Source organism: Pogona vitticeps, chromosome 1 (genome assembly GCF_051106095.1).
Source record: "Pogona vitticeps strain Pit_001003342236 chromosome 1, PviZW2.1, whole genome shotgun sequence".
NCBI lineage: Eukaryota > Metazoa > Chordata > Lepidosauria > Squamata > Agamidae > Pogona > Pogona vitticeps.
The window spans coordinates 247,685,291-247,705,095 of NC_135783.1; the positions used below are offsets into that span (position 1 = coordinate 247,685,291).

The window sequence follows — 19,805 nt, forward strand, 5'->3', positions numbered from 1 at the left end:
ATATTTCTTTTTAGCCAATTTATTGTTTTGGAATATTTTGCAGATTTCCAGTGATGAGCGATAACCTATTCTTGATGTAATTAGTGAGTTTATTACCTGCCATGATTTAATCCATCTTTTGCATGGCCTAAAAGTTGGTCCTGAGATTCTGGAGATAATGGGCACCCTGCTATTTGTTGGGTTATGGTAAAGACTTCATGCCAGAATTGCCTTGGGTTTAAACAAGACCCAAAATATTGAAAAGATCAGTCTGGATGCCCTGTTGAGTTTCAAAAAGAAAAAAAATACTACTACATGTTCCATGTGCCTTTGAAACATAGCTCTAACCTGCGAGCAGAGCTTGGAAAAGTTATACTTTAAAAGTACTGTATACCTGCCTCGTGGAATTCCTGTCAGGCTTGCTGGTTGGGGGAGATTCTGGGAGCTGAAGAATTTTGGGTTGGTTTTTTTTTTAAGTAACTTCTCTAAGCTGTGCCTATAAGATAACTGGTGTCCTACCAGCCCCAATATTTGGCAGCAGACTATAACGAGTGCTATTAAGAAGAAAACTGGGTCCTTCTGAGCCATTCTGCCTTTGCTGACTCTCCCTCCTTTCCTCTCCCACCACCTACACAGAGCACCAAGCATGGCGGCTGTCGGGAGGCTTAGATGCTTGTGCTGGACGAGTGGAGGTCTATTACCGGGGCGTTTGGAACACCGTATGTGATAGTAGCTGGTACCAGGATGAGGCCAATGTGCTGTGCCATTCCTTGGGCTGCAGTGACAAAGCCCTAGTCCCCAAGATGCCTTTCAACCACACACTGCTGGGCAAGATGTATTATGAATGTTACGGACATGAAGACTCACTTGACAACTGTGTCTGGCACTACAACAAAGCTACCCTGTGTGACCACTTCAGTGCAGCTGGTGTGATTTGTAATAATGGTAATTAGTACCTGGACCTTTATCAGTCTCTCCAGTAAAGTCCTTGTTTGGGGCGAAATGAAATATAAGGTGGAGGGGGAAGGTGGCCACCTCGACTCCCCACCGTTGTTCTCACCACTCTGCAGGCTATGGAAACTCCCTAGCTGGGGAGGCCAGTTTGGCTGCTTCCCTATTGCTCTTCTGCGTGCAAGCAACATTTTTTCTCCTCAGGCAGGCTCTTGGTAACTAAGGAGACTGCTTAGGAAGGTGCTTTTGATAGAGTTGTTAATTTTTTAAAACTTTTTTTTTAAACTTATGATGTCCTTTTAAATTGTTTTAAAAGAATTTCTTTCAATGCTTGTTTTAATGAGATGGCTGAGTTTTAGTATGATAACTTGCCGTGGTCTTAGAGTTAGGTCATGGACAATCATGGAGATGGAAAGGATCTGTACTGGGGGGGGGGGGGAGATAGGATATAAATAAAATAAGAGCAAAAATGGAAGGGGCAGAATGAACATTCTTGTTCTTGTTTCTTCACATATATTCAGTCTGCCTTGAACAGAAATACCTGACTGTATTCTCTCTCCACCACCCCCCGCCCCCACCCTTTCTCTCTTGGATATAAATTTCAGCTGCAGAGGTATAGAGGGGTAGGAAAAAGCTACTTGATCCACTAATATTCTCCTTTTTAGAATGAAAAGCAACCAGATAGAGAACGAAAATCAATGAAACATCAAATCTCAAGCCTGTACAGCAGGGGTGGGCAATTAATTTCTATGGGGGGGCACATGAAAAATCTGAACTGTGTTCAGGGGCCGAACCAACTTTACTTAAAAATAAAATGAAACAGTGATGTTATGATTGTTTTTATTTTAAACTTCTTAATCTTCACAAGTACTAAAGAGGTTTTTGTGGTATGTTAAGATAAACAACTGATCAACTTTAGACAACAAGCTATAAATGGTTTTGATGTTCCAAACCGTCCGCGGGCCGGACAGGAGCGGCTCGCGGGCCATATGTGGCGTTCGGGCTACACTTTGACCTGGTCTGTTGTACAGGGAGAACCAAACATGTTTGTAGGCTGTGTTATCTTCTCAGTTGTCCCCTGCTGCTTTTCCATATTGCTTCTTAGACCAAAACACTACGCATTACCCCATTTCACAGTTTACAGGTGGAACTAGAATCTGGCTCATATTTTTTTACTTCTTCATTCTTGGTCAAATGTGTACTTTGTGTTAAATATTCATTTTTAAAATGTTAACTGAGGATAGTGAGCAAAACAAACAACCTTTACCCTGATCCATCCCATTAACCATCTGCTCCAAGGTGGTTATCTTTTTCTAGAAATCCCAGCATGTACCACTGGCACAAAGAGGATGCACATCAACCACAGGCATGGAAAAAGAATCCGACGGTCAAATATCTCAGCAAACACCGTGAAGCAAAACCATGTAAAAATATAATCAGGACCAACTGCAGTGTAAACACACTGTAATTCCTAAAGACATAAGCCATGATAGGCAGGCAATGAGTTGTTCAAAATACATCAGAAGTGAAATGGAAGATAACTGTAAAAATTGTAGTCTTCTGACTTTTTCAAGAATTGAGTAAATGTATATGACCTGTGTTAAATGAACAGTGCAAAGAAATAGAGGAAAACAATAGAAAGGGAAAACCAGAGATCTGTTCAAGAAAATTGGAGATATTAAAGGAACATTTTGTGCAAAGATGGACATGATAAAGGACAGAAATGGTAGGTACCTCACAGACGCAGAAGACATCAAGAAGAGGTGGCAAGAATACACAGAGGAATTATACCAGAAAGATCTGGATGTCCCAGACAACCCAGATAGTATGGTTGCTGACCTGGAGCCAGACATCCTGGAGAGTGAAGTCAAGTGGGCCTTGGAAAGCCTGGCTAACAACAGGGCCAGTGGAGACAATGGCACACCAGTTGAATTACTTAAAATCTTAAAAGATGATGCTGTTAAGGTGCTACACTCAATATGCCAGCAGTGCCCAGAGGACTGGAAAAGATCAGTCTATATCCCAATCCCAATCAAGGGCAGTGCGAAAGAATGCTCCAACTACCGCACAATTGCACTCATTTCCCACACTAGCAAGGTTAAGGTCAAATCCTACAAGGTAGGCTTCAGCAGTACATGGTCCAAGAACTCCCAGAAGTACAAGATGGATTTCGAAGGGGCAGAGGAACTAGACACCAAATTGCAAACATGCGCTGGATTATGGAGAAAGTCAGAGAGTTCCAGAAAAAATCTACTTCTGCTTCATTGACTACGCAAAAGCCTTTGACTGTGTGGACCACAGCAAGTCCTTAAAGAAATGGGAGTGCCTGACCACCTTATCTATCTCCTGAGAAATCTCTATGTGAGACAGGAAGTAACAGTTAGAACTGGATATGGAACAAATGACTGGTTCAAAATTGGGAAAGGAGTACGACAAGGCTGTATATTGTCTCCCTGCTTATTTAATTTATATGCAGAATACATCATGCAAAAGGCTGGACTGGAGGAATCCTAAACTGAAGTTAAGATTGCCAGAAGAAATATCAACAACCTCCGATATGCAGATGATAACACTCTGATGGCAGAAAGTAAGGAGGAATTAAGGAACCTTGTAATGAGGGTGAAAGAGGAGAGTGCAAAAAATGGTTTGAAGTTCAACATCAAAAAAACTAAGATCATGGCCACTGGTCCCATCACCTCCTGGGAAATAGAAGGGGAAGATATGGAGGCAGTGACAGATTTTACTTTCTTGGGCTCCATGATCACTGCAGATGGTGACAGCAGCCATGAAATTAAAAGACACATGGTTCTTGGAACAAACCTAGACAGCATCTTAAAAAGCAGAGACATCACCTTGCCAACAAAGGTCCACATAGTCAAAGCTATGGTTCCTCCACTACTGTTATATGGAAGTGAGAGTTGGACCATAAAGAAGGCCAACCACTGAAGAATTGATGCTTTTTAATTGTGGTGCTGGAGGAGACTCTTGAGAGTCCCCTGGACTGCAAGGAGAACAAACCTATCCATTCTGAAGGAAATCAACCCTGAGTGCTCACTAGAAGGAAAGATCCTGAAGCTGAGGCTTCAATACTTTGGCCACCTCATGAGAAGAGAAATCTCCCTGGAAAAGACCCTGATGTTGGGAAAGTGTGAAGGCAAGAGGAGAAGGGGACGACACAAGATGGATGGACAGTGTCACTGAAGCAACCAACATGACTTTGACCAAACTCCAGGAGGCAGTGGAGGACAGGAGGGCCTGGCGTGCTCTGGTCCATGGGGTCACAAAGAGTCAGACACAACTTAATGACTAAACAACAACATATGGCCTGTGTGTTTCCTAAAAATAAGGAGGGAAAAAAGCAATGCATGTCTAAACTGGATGAGAATCATAGAAATGTAAAGGATTTGGGAGGGATCATCTAGTGGATTCACTGGCTGATCTGCAGCACAAGGTGCAAATCCAGCAAGATTGAACAAATGCAGACCTCTACAAATCCCTAAAGTCCCTGTCCCCCAAACTGCCAATTTTATCTTTTTGTAAGTAAAACATTGGCTTTTTTGGGGGGTGGTAGGGGTTGTTTCTTCTGGAAGCATGGGGAAATTTTGCCATGTTCCTCTTTAATTTTGTCATATTTCTCTTTAATTTATTTTAATTGAAGAGTAATATGAGTATGGTTTTCCATTTAAAAGGACCTTTTTATATATGATTAAATCCATTTCACCTAGATATATGGTACCTAACATCTTCGTCCCTGCCCCTCTGTTTTTAACCATATTCCATAACAGTGCTGTGCCCAGGCTGTGGGCAAATTTAAAATATGGCCCTCGGACCCACTGACATTTCTTACTTCTGAATTATAGCATCCCTGACAGAAGAAGAAGCCACCTAAGGCAGTGTGTTACTCTGTGGAACAGTTCTTAACATTAGGATGTTTCTCTTAACAATCTGACAAAATCTGTTTCCTCCCATTTCCACTTATGGCTTCTAATCTGCCCCAACAGACGACAAGTCTGCTCCTACTTCTGCATGGCAGCCCTTAGGTTATTTGAAGGTTGCTATCATGTCTCCCTGTATCTTTCTCTCCTCTCATCCAAACATGCTCAGATCCCTCAGATTTTCCTTCTCTGGTTTGTTGAGCTCCTTCCAGTTTGTAAATTTCAATGAGACACAGTACACCAAATGCCGCTGGACTAGTGCGAAATGGAGAAGAACTAGGGTCTGGAAACTATGCTCCCAAGGATCAACCTAGCATTAATGCAAATGCTTATAACTTGGGATTAGCCAGTTTTTCATTCAGCAAACTGAATTCTGCAGTTTTGCGTATTAAGGTCATCTTTACCTACTGCTGACTGATCATAAGACAAAACACACAGAAATGCAAGATACAGTAGCAAGGGAAAGCATGTATGAGCCCAAACAATTGTCTTTCACTTCTTAAGGAATGCCCCATCTCAACATGAACTAAACATACACTTTGGTGCTGATAATGTAGCCTAAAATTTTATTCTTTTAATCAGCTGCATCATACTGCTGGTTCATGTTCAGTTTGTAATCCTCTATGACTCCTTTTTTTTTTTAAGGTACTGATGCCAAGCCAGGTCTCCCCCAAACAATAATTCTGCTTTTGACTTGTTTTGCCTAATACAATATGTTATATTTATTGTTTTGAATGCAATCTTATTTGTTTTGGCCCAGTGTTAACAGTCTGTCAAGAGCCGTTTTCTCTTCAACGAGCCTATTATTCCTCTCAATGTTTGTGCCATCTGGAAATTCAAAAATCATCCCTTCTGTATTTTCATCTAAGTAATTTATAAAAAAAATTGAAAAGCACAAGAGCTAAATATGATAAAACCTTGTGGAACTCTATTTGAGACCACTTTTTGGGCTGATGCAGAGCTATTAAAGAACATTCACTGGGTGTGCTTGTTCACCCAGTGGTGGATTTAGCACACATGTGGAGAGACTAAAAGAAAGGAAGGAGGAATAAGGAGCTTTTTTTTTAAAAGGAAAACATTTCTCTCCTCACATTACTGATGTACTTCTCTTCTCTCTGCCATAATACTAGAACCATAGGGTCACCTACCCTGGGAACATATAAACGAAAACATTTCTTTACACAGGACACAGTCAAACTCTAGGATACACTGTCACAAGATGTGGTGGCAGCTGCCAACTTGGATGGCTTTAGAAGGAGGCCAGATACTTCATGGAGATGATGGCCGTCAGTAGCTACAGGTCAGGATGGCTCCATATCATCATCACTAACAGAGGCAGAATGCCTCTGTGCGTCAGTTGCTGTAGATTGCAAAGCAAAACGGGAGATGCCCTCACGTCCAGCTGGCAGTTTCCACTCCGATTGCTGGTTGTCTGCTATCTGTTGGACTAGTATGACCTTTGGTCTAATCCAGGACTCTCTTGTTTGTATGACCTTAAGGTGGTAGAGGAGAAAGATGGGAGAGGGCAGAGACCATGGAAGGGGCCAAGAATCAGGGACTGAGCTCAAAGACGCTGGCCCAAGTGCTCCCTCCACCCTGGCTGCTTGTATGTATATGAATGTTGTGTAATTTGTGCTCAGCCATAGAAAGAGAGAGCTGGTTTTCCAAGTGCAATCCATGCCAACATATCTGTTCCCTGCCATGCAGATGGCAGTCACAAGATCCAAGCAGGGGTTGCCTTCTGCTTCCCCAGCTGCTGCCGAGACTTCACCCCACAATGCTGTTTGGTATCCCTGGGGGGGGGCAGTTGAGAAATCACTTGACAGCCTTCCCTCCAACACCATCTGGAAGTGTCTGTATGATGTGGCAAGAGTAGCAACAGTAGTTCACGTGGAAGGAGCGGAGGCTACCACTGCAGCATCTCTCACAGCTTTTGGGGGTGGGGGTGGGGAGGCTTCCTGTTGGCTCCAATCAAAAACACTGGCTGGCTCCAACACTGCAATGTGCTTTCCTCTCTCACTGGTTCCTGCTCGGTGATCCATATGGCTGAGGAGCCCCTTGCTTTCCTTGCAACAATTCTCATGTGTGCAACAAACAATAGCACCCAGCTGGGACCACTGAAAGATGCAATCTGGACAAGCCCCGGCTAACTGTAGCACATACAGACTCTTTCTCTCTCTCTCTCTCTCTCTCTCTTAAAACTGAGATGCTTCCCAAGTGCTGTTGTTGGTTCTTAATCCTTCCCATGCTCTTCCCTCAATTTTAGATTCATTGGGTTTGAGGAACGTGACAGCGCCAGTTACAGAAACGGTGACTCCAATCTCCCACCTGCCGACTCTAGGTAAGTGCAAAACTCTCTCCAAGGCATTGGGAGAATGGCAGGCTGCACACGGTGTCTCCCCAGCGTCTGCCAAGGAACTGCATGTCGTATCACTAAGGCGACGTTTACCACATGCAGCTCCCCTAGCGCAAGGAGTTTTCAAATGGCTTTGCCTGGCCCCATGCAGTGCCTCTTGTTATCAAGTGCAATGAGATGGAAGCTGGAATCCCATCTGGCTTAACATGACAGCAGGTGGGTTACAGTTGGCAATGACTGCGTGTAACTCAGCTTACCTTGATGAAGTCTCTGTATGGGGGAGAGCAGACAGAGAGAGGAGGACCGATTTGGGTTTTCTGGACTGCTTGCTACCTCCTCTGGCCTTTGCTGACTTTCCTTCAACCTAGACTGATATTTTTAGATTGCTGATGTCGCTTTCTGCCTTCCCACATTTTTGATCTTCTCTGGGAGAGGACATAGGCATCCTCTTGCTTTTGTTCTTGAGAATACTGCAAAGGGGCAAACATGGCTTCTTGCTTCTCCATCTTACGTTAACTAGAACCAGGGTCTTTACAATTTTTCTTGTTGCTGTGCAGTTCTCTAATAAATCATAGCTTTCTTATTTTCATAAAATGTGAAGGATAGATGTTATTTATTTCCAGAGAGGGAAATGTGGTCTGCTAACCCTTCTGAAATTTAGGAGCTGAATTTAGGATTTTACTTAGCTCCTGCTTGCTCTGCTGACATAAATGATATTGCCCTCTTCTACACGGAAAGGTTTGTCAAGGCCATGAAACCTCTGCCTGGGCTTTGCTGAGCTGCTTCGATGTCGTAGAGAGTGTAAAAGGCAGGCAGGCAGGACTTTGGCTGAACACCAAGTTCCCAGGGGTCTCGGGCTGCCTTAGATTACTTCTACCACTTGGAAAAGTTAATTTTTCCTACTATAAAACACTCAGAATTCCTTTCTCTAGCATGGCTGTTGGCCAGGTTAGCTGGGGGTTTGTGGGAGCGGTAACCCAGAAAACCTTCAGTTGCTCTGAATGAGTCTTGAAGGGTGGCACAATGGGAATAGAATTGCCTGTGGGAGGTTATTTATTTATTTATATTTATTTATTTTTTGGACTTATATACCGCCCCATAGTGCTACAAGCACTCTCCGGGCAGTTTACAATTTAATTATACAGGCTACACATTCCCCCCCCCCCAGCAATCTGGGTACTCATTTTACCGACCTCGGAAGGATGGAAGGCTGAGTCAACCTTGAGCCGGCTACCTGGGATTTGAACCCCAGGTCGTGAGCACAGTTTTAGCTGCAGTACAGCGGTTTAACCACTGCGCCACGAGGCTCCTTTATTTGTTTGTTTGTTTGTTTGTTTGTTTGTTTATACCCCGCCTATCTGGTCATTGCGACCACTCCAGGTGGCTTACAACATAAAATGTAAAGCAAATATATATATAAAACACAATTTACATAATTAGAAAAACATTTTTCTCCAAGATGGCAAGAAAAATAAATAAATTATAACAGATAAGAAAGGAAGAAAAATTAGGAATTAACTGGGAGGTGGGAAGGCCTGCCTAAACATCCATGTTTTCAGTTGTTTCTTTAAAATACCCAGCGAGGGAGCCGCGCGAATCTCGGGAGGCAAGTTCCAGAGACGACGAGCCACCGCCAAGAAGGCCCGGTTTCTTGTATTTTCTTTCCGGGCCTCCCTCGGCATCAGGCTCCTCAGCCTCACCTCCTGACTCGCGCGAGTGACACGGGTAGAACTGGGTGGGAGTAAACGAGTATCGAGGTCCCAAACCGTTTAGGGCTTTATACGTGAGCATCAACACTTTGAAGTCAACGTGGAACCTGATGGGCAGCCAATGCAATGTGGCCAGAATAGGAGAAATATGATGGTGTTTTCTCGCTCCGCTAAGGAGTTTGGCCGCTGCATTCTGCACCACTTGGAGTTTCCGCGTCAGCCTCAAGGTAGCCCCACGTAGTGTTACAGTGGTCTAATCTCAAGATTACGAGTGCATGCACCAAGGTGGTGAGTGCCCCCATGTCAAGATAGAGTTGCAGCCGGGCTATCTGCCAAAGATGAAAAAAGGCAGTGCGGACCACCGACGCCACCTGTGTCTCCATGGTGATCGCTGGGTCCAGATGGATCCCCAGACTGCGGACCCCACTCTTTGTGGCAAGGGTCACCCCCCCAAACGAGAGGGAGTCACCCAAGCTGCCAACAGTGGGGGCACCCACCCTCAGGACCTCCATCTTGTCCAGGTTCAGCCTCAGCCCATTCTCCTGCATCCATTGCAGCAGAGCCCCCAGGTAGCGCTGGAGGGACAGAACGCTGGAAGTAAGGCAAAAAAGATGAGACCATGTCCAGAGAAGACAAGATGGGGGGTGGGGTGGGAGGAGGTGTTGAAAAAAAAAGATCCAGGAAAGGCGGGATGACATGAACAACAAAAAGCTAAAAGGCAGAAGGACAACTGGGAGAGGGGAAAGTTACACATGGCCAAGAGCTGCAGAAGTGGGCAAAGCAGAATTTCATATCATGGTAATCTGAAATCATTACCTGAACCTTCAGCAGCAGGCCTTCATCGCTCTTCTAATGCACTTAGTCAGAAGGGAGGAGGAAGAGAAGGAGCATTTTCTCCATAGGCTGCATGCCTTTCTTGATTTCCTGGCTTTCCAGCTGTCTAGGGTGGACCTGCCTGGCCTGCTTTTCAGTCTTGGAAACCTGGCGACCCCCTCCTGAGGAAGAGCCCAATGAGGGCTCTCCCTTATTCACATATTCTAGGGAAGGAAGGGAATTTCCACAGAAGGAACTGCAGCAGCCTGGAGACAGATGATCAAAAGAGAACTGAACATAATTTGAGGGGGCAATCCTTCCCCCAGGACTCACACAAATTTCTTTTTTTTTAATCAATGTTCCCGTCAAACTGTAATTTTGACAAGATGGTGGCAGTATGAAAACAAAAAGCACTGAGCCATCAATTTACCTTTACCCTCTGAAAAAAGTCTGCAAGATGTCTCCAGTCAAAACCCAAGTACTATAAAAATATAAATATATATTTTATAAATATAAAAAAATAAGTTAGAGGCTGGCTACTCTGTAGCATCCTGCCAGATTGGTTGGGATTGCTCTAAAAACATCAAACACACAACATTCCTAGAGAACAGTCTTGAGAAATGGGAAGCTCCTTTCCGCTCACCTGAGGAGGGGAAGGGAGATGAAGCTTCCCATATTTTTTTTTTAAATTGTTGTCAGCCAACCAACACATTGCATGAGCAATGTTCTGAAAGGGCTTTTTTTAAAGCATTGCTGATATGTTAGCAATAGTTTTTTAAAAAATGAAAAAGTTCCTCTTCCTTCCTCTGTGGTGAGTGGCTAGAAAGCTTCTAATTTCTCAAGATTGTGGCCTCAGTTGGGGATGGACAGCCAAACAGTTGCTTTGGTTCAGTCCCAGTGGTCACACATACTGGAACCAAACCAAAGCAGAGCAATCCTACTTGCACCAAGAAAACAGAAGCCCTTGAACAAGGACCCAAAATGGTGTGGATAGGCATCAATCAGGGACAGGCTAATTCACAATGACACATATGTCATGGGGTCAATAGAAGAAGGAGCAAACCGGCCCACCCCCCAACCCAGACCAAAATCCAGGACAAATGCCTCTTCACACCCCTGATCTGTCATCCTGTCCATAACACCACATTGAGCAACTCTTCTGCACTCTGCTTTGGCTCTGTTGCACCAATGGAAGAGAGCAGTAGCTGCTCAAGTTAGACCATACTATAATTACTTGGTTAAACAGGAACATATTTTCCTGTTAAGAACAAGAGGATTTTTAAAAAATGTTTTACCTTCTTCCTTTTCCTTCTGACCACTCTGCTCTGTTCATGTTCTGATCTGCAGGTTTGACTAACCCTGAGAAGTGGGATGTTGGGCCATCCTACCATATGCTGCAAATCCTCTGCCTTGTCCTGGGTCTTCTCCTTTTCCTGGCTATTCTGGCTCCTGTCATCATTATTTTGCTGAACAGGCACAGGAAAAATGGTACCTTTGGTATGCTGGGGCACACATGGCTGAGACGTCAAGTGGTGGTGGTAGTGTGGGAGCCTCCAAGATGTGTTTCGAGAGAGTCAGTGGGACAGACATACAGTAATGGGATGCATCTTGGGAGGGGAGCTGCTGTCAGAAGGCTGTGTGGGTTACAGGTCCCTTTATAACTTAGACTATAATGCAAATTGAAATCTGCAGAGGGATGGTGTGTGTGCAGAGAGGTTCCCTGACCAAAAAACTGGTTGGAAATGAAGCCTAAAAGATTTTCAGATAAGCTGTTTCCATATCTTCCAGATTTATAGTGGTTCAACCTTAACCACTCACTTATTCTCTCCCCCCCCCCCCCATCTTCAAATGGTAGATCCGATGAAGTTGGTCATCTTTGAAAATGAAGGACAAATTATATGCTGTATGCCCACTATTAGAGAAACTCATGCTGGATGATACTGATAAATGTCAGTGTTCTGTGTGCATCCTTTTTGCTCCACCAATGTAACTTTCAATCCATCAGCTTCTTGAGGTTTTTTTATGTGTGTCTTTTGCAGAGAAACAGGTTGACACGTGGCTCTAGATAAGAAGAGTGTTGGCACTTCCCAGGGCCCTGTTTTTGAATATACATAGAAAAGATTGTATGCACTGTTCACCAGGCTGTTCAATAGGGCCAGTAAATGAGGGGAACTACCCAAGACAAATGCATATAAAAATAATTACCTTCTGAAATCCACTCCCTTTCACATGCAGTTTTACTAAACAGAACCTTACCTTTTTGTCTGCAGATTGTACCGTTTCCTCGGCCTCCATATCTGCCTCAGCCCGGATGACCCACAACCAGCAGCTGGTTGCAACTACTGGAGGGAATAATGACTATCGGGAAATCCCCACTGTCTTCTCCAAAGAAGAAGGTATCAAAAGCTGTTGCTTGTCTGCCTTACCTAGTTTTCTATCTACCCCTCACTTGACTCACACCCCTTTCTTACCCACCCCGCTTCCCTTTCTCACCATAAATGTTTTGTTGAGTTGAGAATCTGTGAGAGAGTCGCTCATGAGGTTCTTTTGAGGGGAGTAAGACTGTCATGTCAAGATGGAAGCAAGCAGACGCGGGGGAGGGCAGTTAATCCTTTCCTCCTTTGCTATGATCTTCCAGGGAAATACTTCCATAATTAGAGTAAATGCTGCAAAGAGGTGATTAAGGCAATCTTTGGGGGGTTTGGGAAAACAGACTTCAAAGCAGTTTCATGGTTAAATCCTGAAGACCAATCACCAAATGAAACGGCGCTAACTTGCTTACTCTCAGAGGTGAGAGAAGTTGCTTTCATTAGTCAATGATTTTCCTTTCTTAGTTGAGGGCTATCTCTTCTTTCTCTTTCTGCCCTCAAACTGCTGTTTGCTTTGGGAGACAATGCACATAATGTTCAGGTGTTCCACCCACCCCGTGCTTCCCTTAGTGATAATATTACATCTCATTTGCACTCAACATACATTGCCCAGGGGAAGGAGAACAAGCAAGTCAGGAACTGGTAACAAGGGCAACATCATGGCATTTTTAAGGAAATGGCCACATACTATTCATGATGGCATGAGACTTGTATAGCTTGCCGTGGCTGATGGTGACTGACTGACGAATTCTCAGGAGTATGCACCCGACTGACATCTGCAGATTAATTATCTGCAATTAGCCACAGCAAGTTATACAAGCTTTCCACAAATCCCAGTACGATTGTGGACAATATCTATGTAAAACACAACATAGCATAGCAGTTTGCAGCAGCAGAACACAATCTGACCTCAGGACTATATTTAAGTAGTAAAGGGAGAGCAAGGGGAGGAGAACAGGGTTGAAGAAAGGCACAGAAACAGAGGACACAAGTGTTATAATGGTAGAGATAATCACCTTGTTGGCATCCCCATCTTGGAAGGCATTCAAGTATGTTTACATGTGTGAGATGAAGGAGGTGCAACACCATGACAGTAGCAGACATCTGCCTGAGGGCAGCGTCTGGACCCTGAAACAGCAGCAATACTGAACAGGTGTGACCTAAGGATCAAAATGACAGGCTCTGGGAGAGACCACCACTGCTTGTTTCTGGAGTGGGAACCCTTAGGAACCATTTCACTTAAGAGGAGGATGGGCCACTTCAGTAGATCTGAGGACCACATTTTTGCTCCCGGTGGTTGAGCTATATCAGCCCCAGAATATGGCTAAATATGGGAAGAAGATGCTGCATCTTTCCTCAGTTAATGGGCTTTTTGCAGGTGTGACATTACGTCCAGAAGATAGTTATGTGGGTATTAAAGGCACTGTGATAGTCCTGGTGGCCTCAAAATCACTAATTAGAGCAAATTATAAATTTGCATGCTGACGTTTGATGGTTTGTGAGCCTAGTGCTACACAACACACAGCCTGAAAAATGGAGACTTTCACAGGAGCTGAAAGTGACGAGATGTCACTTAGTTCGCTTTTGTCAGTTTTTCTTTCTCACACCTCCATACGGACACCCTATTTGTTTTCTGACTACTTGAAAAAGCTGAGCTGATTTCGCTTTGAGAATTCTTCAGTCTTTGCACAATGAACACTCTTCCTTTTATGTGTTTGTTTGCATTCCCCAACTTGTCTTAATACGCTCAGATATTTTAAGGGAAATATACTTGTATTCTCGAAGGCTTTCACGGCTGGGATCCAATGGTTGTTGTAGGTTGTTCAGGCTGTTTGGCCATGTTCTTAAGGTTATTCTTCCTAACATTTCATCAGTCTCAGTGACCGGCATCTTCAGAGGACAAAAGTCAGAACTCTGCTCAGGTGCAGTTTGTGGGATAGTTGAGTATTTATAGCTGTGGGATCAGCTTTTTGTCCTTTTCAGGAGATTGGGTGATTATGGCGATCAGCGTGTTTTTTGTTGTGGGTATATTGTTGTGATAAGGGGGAGAGATGATCTGTCACTGTGATTGATGGGTGTCGTCAGCTGGTCTTTTGTGTGCAGTGATCACCGGTCCTTGTGGCTAGGTAGAGTTCATTGACCTTTTGCAGGCTGTATTTTTCAGTGCTGGAAGCCAGGCTCTGCTGATGTTCAGCTACTGCCAATTTTTCCGGTTGTTTTAGTCTGCAGTGTCTCTCATGTTCTTTGATTCTGGTGTGGATACTGCATTGTGTGGTTCCAATGTATACCTGGCCACAACTGCAAGGTATCCAGTGTACTCCTGCAGTGGTAAGGGGGTCCCTTTTGTCCTTTGTTGACCATAACAAAAAAGTCTAAAACTCAACAAAGCCTGCTACAGAGACTGGTGAAATGTTAGGAAGAAAAACCTTAAGAAAATGGCCAAACAGCCCAAAAAACCTACAACAACCATTGGAAATATATTTCTTGTTCCCATCTGAGCCTCGTGGCGCAGTGGTTAAAACGCTGTACTGCAGCTAAAACTGTGCTCACGACCTGGGGTTCAAATCCCAGGTAGCCGGCTCAAGGTTGACTCAGCCTTCCATCCTTCCGAGGTCGGTAAAATGAGTACCCAGCTTGCTGGGGGGGCAATGTGTAGCCTGTATAATTAAAATTGTAAACCGCCCGGAGAGTGCTTGTAGCGCTATGGGGCGGTATACAAGTCCAATAAATAAATAAATAAATCTGGGTTTTTCTCAATTTAAAGCATTTTTTTCCAACTGGGTAAAGAGGTCAGTGCAGTAAAAGGGTTACAAGTGGGAAATATGATGTATAATTGCTAGACCCCTGTTAGGTGGCATAGTAAGTCACGCTAGAGCAGGTCCATTGAATCAATGCATCTTATGGCAGAGTTGAGTTGCCACATCTCCACTGATTCAGTGGGCCTCCTTTAGCCACCTAGAGTGGTCGCAATGACCAGATAGGCGGGGTATAAATAAATAAATAAATAAATAAATAAATAAATAAATAAATAAAATTAGTTGTGATTTACTATGCTAAGCAACAGGATGTCAGCCACTAAGTAACAATTTTGTGTCTTATAAGTAACAGGGCCTAGATGCTTACAATATAATCAGGATATTTTGTGAATGATTATACTGTGCTTCTTTAGATTCACTTTAGACGAGAGAGTCATCGTCTGCATTGTTGGCACATTGTTTTCCTCTCTCTTGTTTGATTTTTCTTTCTGTAGCTATGTGTGTGTTCATACCAATAATGTTAGGAATGGGTGAAGTGATTCGTGGCCTTGAAAATTGTTGCAAATGTTCAAGTCCCTTTTTAAAAAAGTTTTTGTTTGTTCGCTTGCTTGCTTGCTTGCTTGCATAGTTTTATAATGCTGCCAGACTTTCCCTATTGCAACGAAAATGATAGAGCTACCATTTTGGAACTGGCACAATGTTGATGGTTGCCTTCCTGTGACACAGTTTCATTTTGTGCATCTGTGAAGGATCTCCAACTCTCCCATGAAGGTCAACACATTTTCCAAGATTCTTTTCTTAGAATTGCGGAGCTGAAAGGGACCCTATGGATCACCCAGTCCAGCCCCTGTCAAGGAGCACAGTGAGGGATCGAACACCCAACCTCTGGCTCCACAGCCAGAGACCTAATTTTGGTCAGAAACTCGGTACCTTAAAAAGTCAACACTGCATCATAGCAGGGAATACCACAGACTTTTTTCTTAAAAAACAAACAACTGACTGACATTTCTATTCTCCTTTTCAGTGACAGCCACAAGACCTACACCTGTTAGTGAAGATTCTGAGTCTGACTATGAACCCTATGACTTTAACCACAAGCCACCTGTAGCCCTCTCCACCTTCTACAGTGAGCATCTCATCAGATCCCTTCAAGCTTCTTGGGGCCAGATGGACTTTAGACAGCAGATCTTTTTACTTGTATATGTTTATTTTCATGGAGCCACCAGGATTCTTGCTCAGAACTGGGCTGCTGGGGGAGGGGATGCTTAATCCTTTCATGTATCCTGTTTCCACAACCTTCGTCTCCCTTCCCCACAAGATGCTGAAAAATAACTGGGAACTGCTACTTCTTATGCTAATGGAACAATTTTATTCTCACTTACTGCATTGCTTCTGAAATGTGCCTTTGTTATATCCCCATTATGAAAAAAAAAAGGTACTTGTGATCGGCGACTATGTTGAACTTGGGTTTTTTTCCCCCCAGGCTCTGCTTAGGCCACTCACACTCAATTTCATGTTTGTTGGGTCTGGAAGAGGACTGGGGAGCATGTGCCCCTAACTGATGTTGGTGGACCGTAACTCCCAGTGTTTCTCAGCATTGACTGTGCTCCTGAGGGCAGCTGAGACTTGTGGCCCATCTGCGGTTTAAGGGCCCCACATTGAGCCACCCTGAGGAGGTTTCACATAGAGAGCTACAGTAGAAACTTTGATTTGAAAAGCCATGACTAAACCTGACTTCCCATAACTTGGCCTTCAGCTCCCTTCACCACAGCCAGAACGGAATGGCAAGCCCAAGTCTTCAGAAGCGCACAGAGCTACAGCCCTCCATATAAAACTGGCTCCCTTTCCCAGCAAGCCCACATGCGTCTCAAAGGCTCTGTGTAGTGGAATTTACTGCAGATTTCTCTGTCACAGAGCTTTTGTGTGTGTTTTTTAAAACAAATAATCATAGGAAGGGATGTGGCAGTCCATGCACCTTGTTTACACTATCTTTCCAAGGATCTGTTCCTGAGAGCTTGATGGGGTCTGTTTGGTCTCTCATTCTCAGATTCTCTTCGACACCGAGTGTCTGATGAAAACCTTCCTCCCTGCAATTTTGCCATGCCTTCCGTGCATGAAAAGGACGAGAGCCGACATGTCGCTTGGGAGGACAATTTGCAAAAAGGTGAAAACTCGTCAGCACATTTTCTTTGTACAGTACCTTAAATGTGATTTGCTTTTGACATGGCAGGTTGTATCTAGGTCTCTTCTCTCATTACCATATGCTATTCACTGTTTTTGTATCATCTGTAAAAGATTCAGTGACGCACTTCTCAAATGAGATATTGCTGCCTTGGCAACCTAAAAACATCTCCAGTATTTTACTTGAGCACTCAGGCTAAGCTGGCTCCCAGTCTGTCACTCATAAATCAGTTCTGTGGTGTGACAAACATCCCAGCTTTCTATCTATACAGGCTCTCTGCTCTCCTCTTTATCTCCTCTGTTGTTGTTGTTGTTGTTGTTGTTGTTGTTGTTGTTGTTGTTGTTGTTGTTGTTGTTGTTGTTGTTGTTGTTGTTGTTGTTGTTGTTGTTGTTGTGATGTGGCTTTAAGTCAGAACCAACTTATAGTGACCCTGATGGAGTTTTCAAGGTAAGTGAGATATTTACTGTAAGGTTTTACCAGTTCCACAACCCCATGAGTTTCCATGGCTGAGTGGGGATTTGAACCCTGGTCTCCAGAGTCCTAATCCATCTCTCTGTCCAATATCTCCTTTATCTCCTCTACTGTACACCATTTCCAAAACTGAGTGTAACTTCTGTCACACAAAATAGCCAGCAGCTTGTACTATGCAGGAAAGAAAACAAACAAAAGGATTGCTAAGATTTGTCCATTGGGCTCCAGGTGGTGATGGAGGATGATTCCCACTGGATGTGTCAGTCAGAAAACACATATGCACCTGCATCAGGTGCAAAGGATAGACATATGTCCCTAAGCAGAAAATGGTAATGTTCAAGGGAACAACATAGAATTGCACTTCTTTGCTCATGCGACCACATTCCTTTAAATGTTTGGAAACTGTCTTTAGGTCATTGTAGAACAATCGATTTAATGAGTCAGTGGGAACCTGTAAGTTGAAACACATGTAAGTGTACTCTAGGTGGGACTGATGATTGGATTTAGATATATTATTTCTTCATATCTCATGTGCTCCTCACTGGAGACATGCATCTCAGCACAATGCATAATGTGAGTCAAGACTGAAAAGCATACAATGATGCGTTTTATAAAGCACCTGCTCAACGCCAACAGTTCCTCACACAGGGAATAGGGGGAGAAGAGGCCCACAGCTGCATGATGCCCAACCATTCTGAGATCTCAGTGTATCTACGGTTTTCTCAAACAGAATCGACAGCTGAAGACAGTGACAGCACATCTTCTGGAGATGCCGATTGGTATGAGAACATCCAGAAAGCAGAGCAACAGGAAAATTATCCAGGAAGTGAGCCTTCCTTCGGAGGTAAAAAGCAGGCATGTTATAAATACACTTAGTATTTAATGAGCTAGTACATTCGTTTGTTCCGCCAAAGGTCACCACAAAGTAAAACATGGTTGTCACTCTTTCTTTTTAATAATAATAATAATAATAATAATAATAATAATAATAATAATAATAATAATAATAATAATAATAATAATAATAATAATAATTACAGAAAAACAATAAGAACAATACTAACATAAAGTGTGTATACATACATACTGTGGACTAATACAACCTTAACCCCCCCCCCCCCCGTGCCACTATCACCCTTGGGACCAGATAAAATATTTCCTTTTAATCTCTTTTCACCAAATTCCGCTCAAAAAATACATTGATTCTTCTGCTGGCATTTGACTTTTCCCTTTTACAAGACCATAATTCAAATATGGATTCCATATCTCTTCAAGTTGTCACTGTTTCTAATCATTACAAACTGGCCAGTCCAGGATAGAATTAAGAAGGCCCTGTTACAAGATCATAAATTACCTCTTTATTTCTGTATGCAGTACTTCCTAAACTTGGGTCCCCAGGTGGTTCTTGGACTACAACTCTCAGAAATCCTGGCCAGCACAATTAAGTGGTGAAGACTTTGGGGGGGGGGGGTTAGTCCAAGAATGTCTGGGCTAAAAAAACCCAAAAGGTAGGGAACCAGTGCTCTATGGTCATTTCTGGAGCAGAAATTTGACAGCCACACTGTCAAATGGGAGCTCTTAGCCAGACTGGAGGGATGGCTTGGGAGGGGCAAATCTGTACGTTGTAAGAAGCTGATCTCTTCTCCAGATATTTTATTCCTTTGTGCAAAAAATACGTACAGCTGTTCTTACAAGCCAAGCCTTTCACAAGTGAGACTGAGGTTTGGAGTGAGCTTGGTGCAGCCTAGCAAACAAGATTTTGCAATTGTGGAGCACATGTGCTCAGGCATAGTATTGTGCACACATTAGAACATGTACCTGCTCGGCCTTCCCCAGGCTGCTAGATCTGCTGGACTTTAACTCCCATCATTTCCAATCAGTATCACAGGCTGGGAATGCTTGAGTACATATGCTGTGGCTGAGCACTTTGTATATTTAAAAAAATGGTAGAAGAGATGTTACTAGAAGCCACGCTTCCAACAGGAAACCGGTGGAAAATATTTGGCTATACCTTGGTTCCAAATGCATCAGGGTAGCTATCAGCCAGATATCATTGTTGCTATCCTATTGCAGGGTAGCCATCCCTAATTTAGGTAAAAGAGGTTTCTGTTATGGGACATTTATAAGGCAGTCCTTTAGCAATCAATGGCCAGGTAAAACAAAAGTCTCCTGAAGCGCAAATTGCCAGAGCCCGCTACCCCAAATCACCACAGTTTTCTCCTTCATTACCCAACAAGACCTTGTGAAAGGTTACACAGCTGGATTGTTAGGTCACCAGACATCT

At 43.5% G+C, this 19,805-nt stretch overlaps 1 protein-coding gene across 8 annotated transcripts in view; it reads left to right on the plus strand.

Annotated features, from left to right (window-relative positions):
• Nucleotides 1–19,805, plus strand: part of CD6 (CD6 molecule) — a 65,801-nt gene that overhangs the window by 34,149 nt on the left and 11,847 nt on the right. For 2 of the 8 annotated variants that reach the window (XM_072985486.2, XM_072985484.2), the window contains exons 4-10: nucleotides 616–924; nucleotides 7,132–7,206; nucleotides 11,091–11,240; nucleotides 12,014–12,139; nucleotides 15,893–15,994; nucleotides 16,916–17,032; nucleotides 18,252–18,365. In XM_072985486.2, the coding sequence (XP_072841587.2) occupies nucleotides 616–924; nucleotides 7,132–7,206; nucleotides 11,091–11,240; nucleotides 12,014–12,139; nucleotides 15,893–15,994; nucleotides 16,916–17,032; nucleotides 18,252–18,365 (993 nt within the window). The remainder of the gene's footprint in view (nucleotides 1–615; nucleotides 925–7,131; nucleotides 7,207–11,090; nucleotides 11,241–12,013; nucleotides 12,140–15,892; nucleotides 15,995–16,915; nucleotides 17,033–18,251; nucleotides 18,366–19,805) is intronic. The other 6 variants (XM_078383569.1, XM_072985485.2, XM_072985487.2 and 3 more) reach the window with 5 other exon arrangements.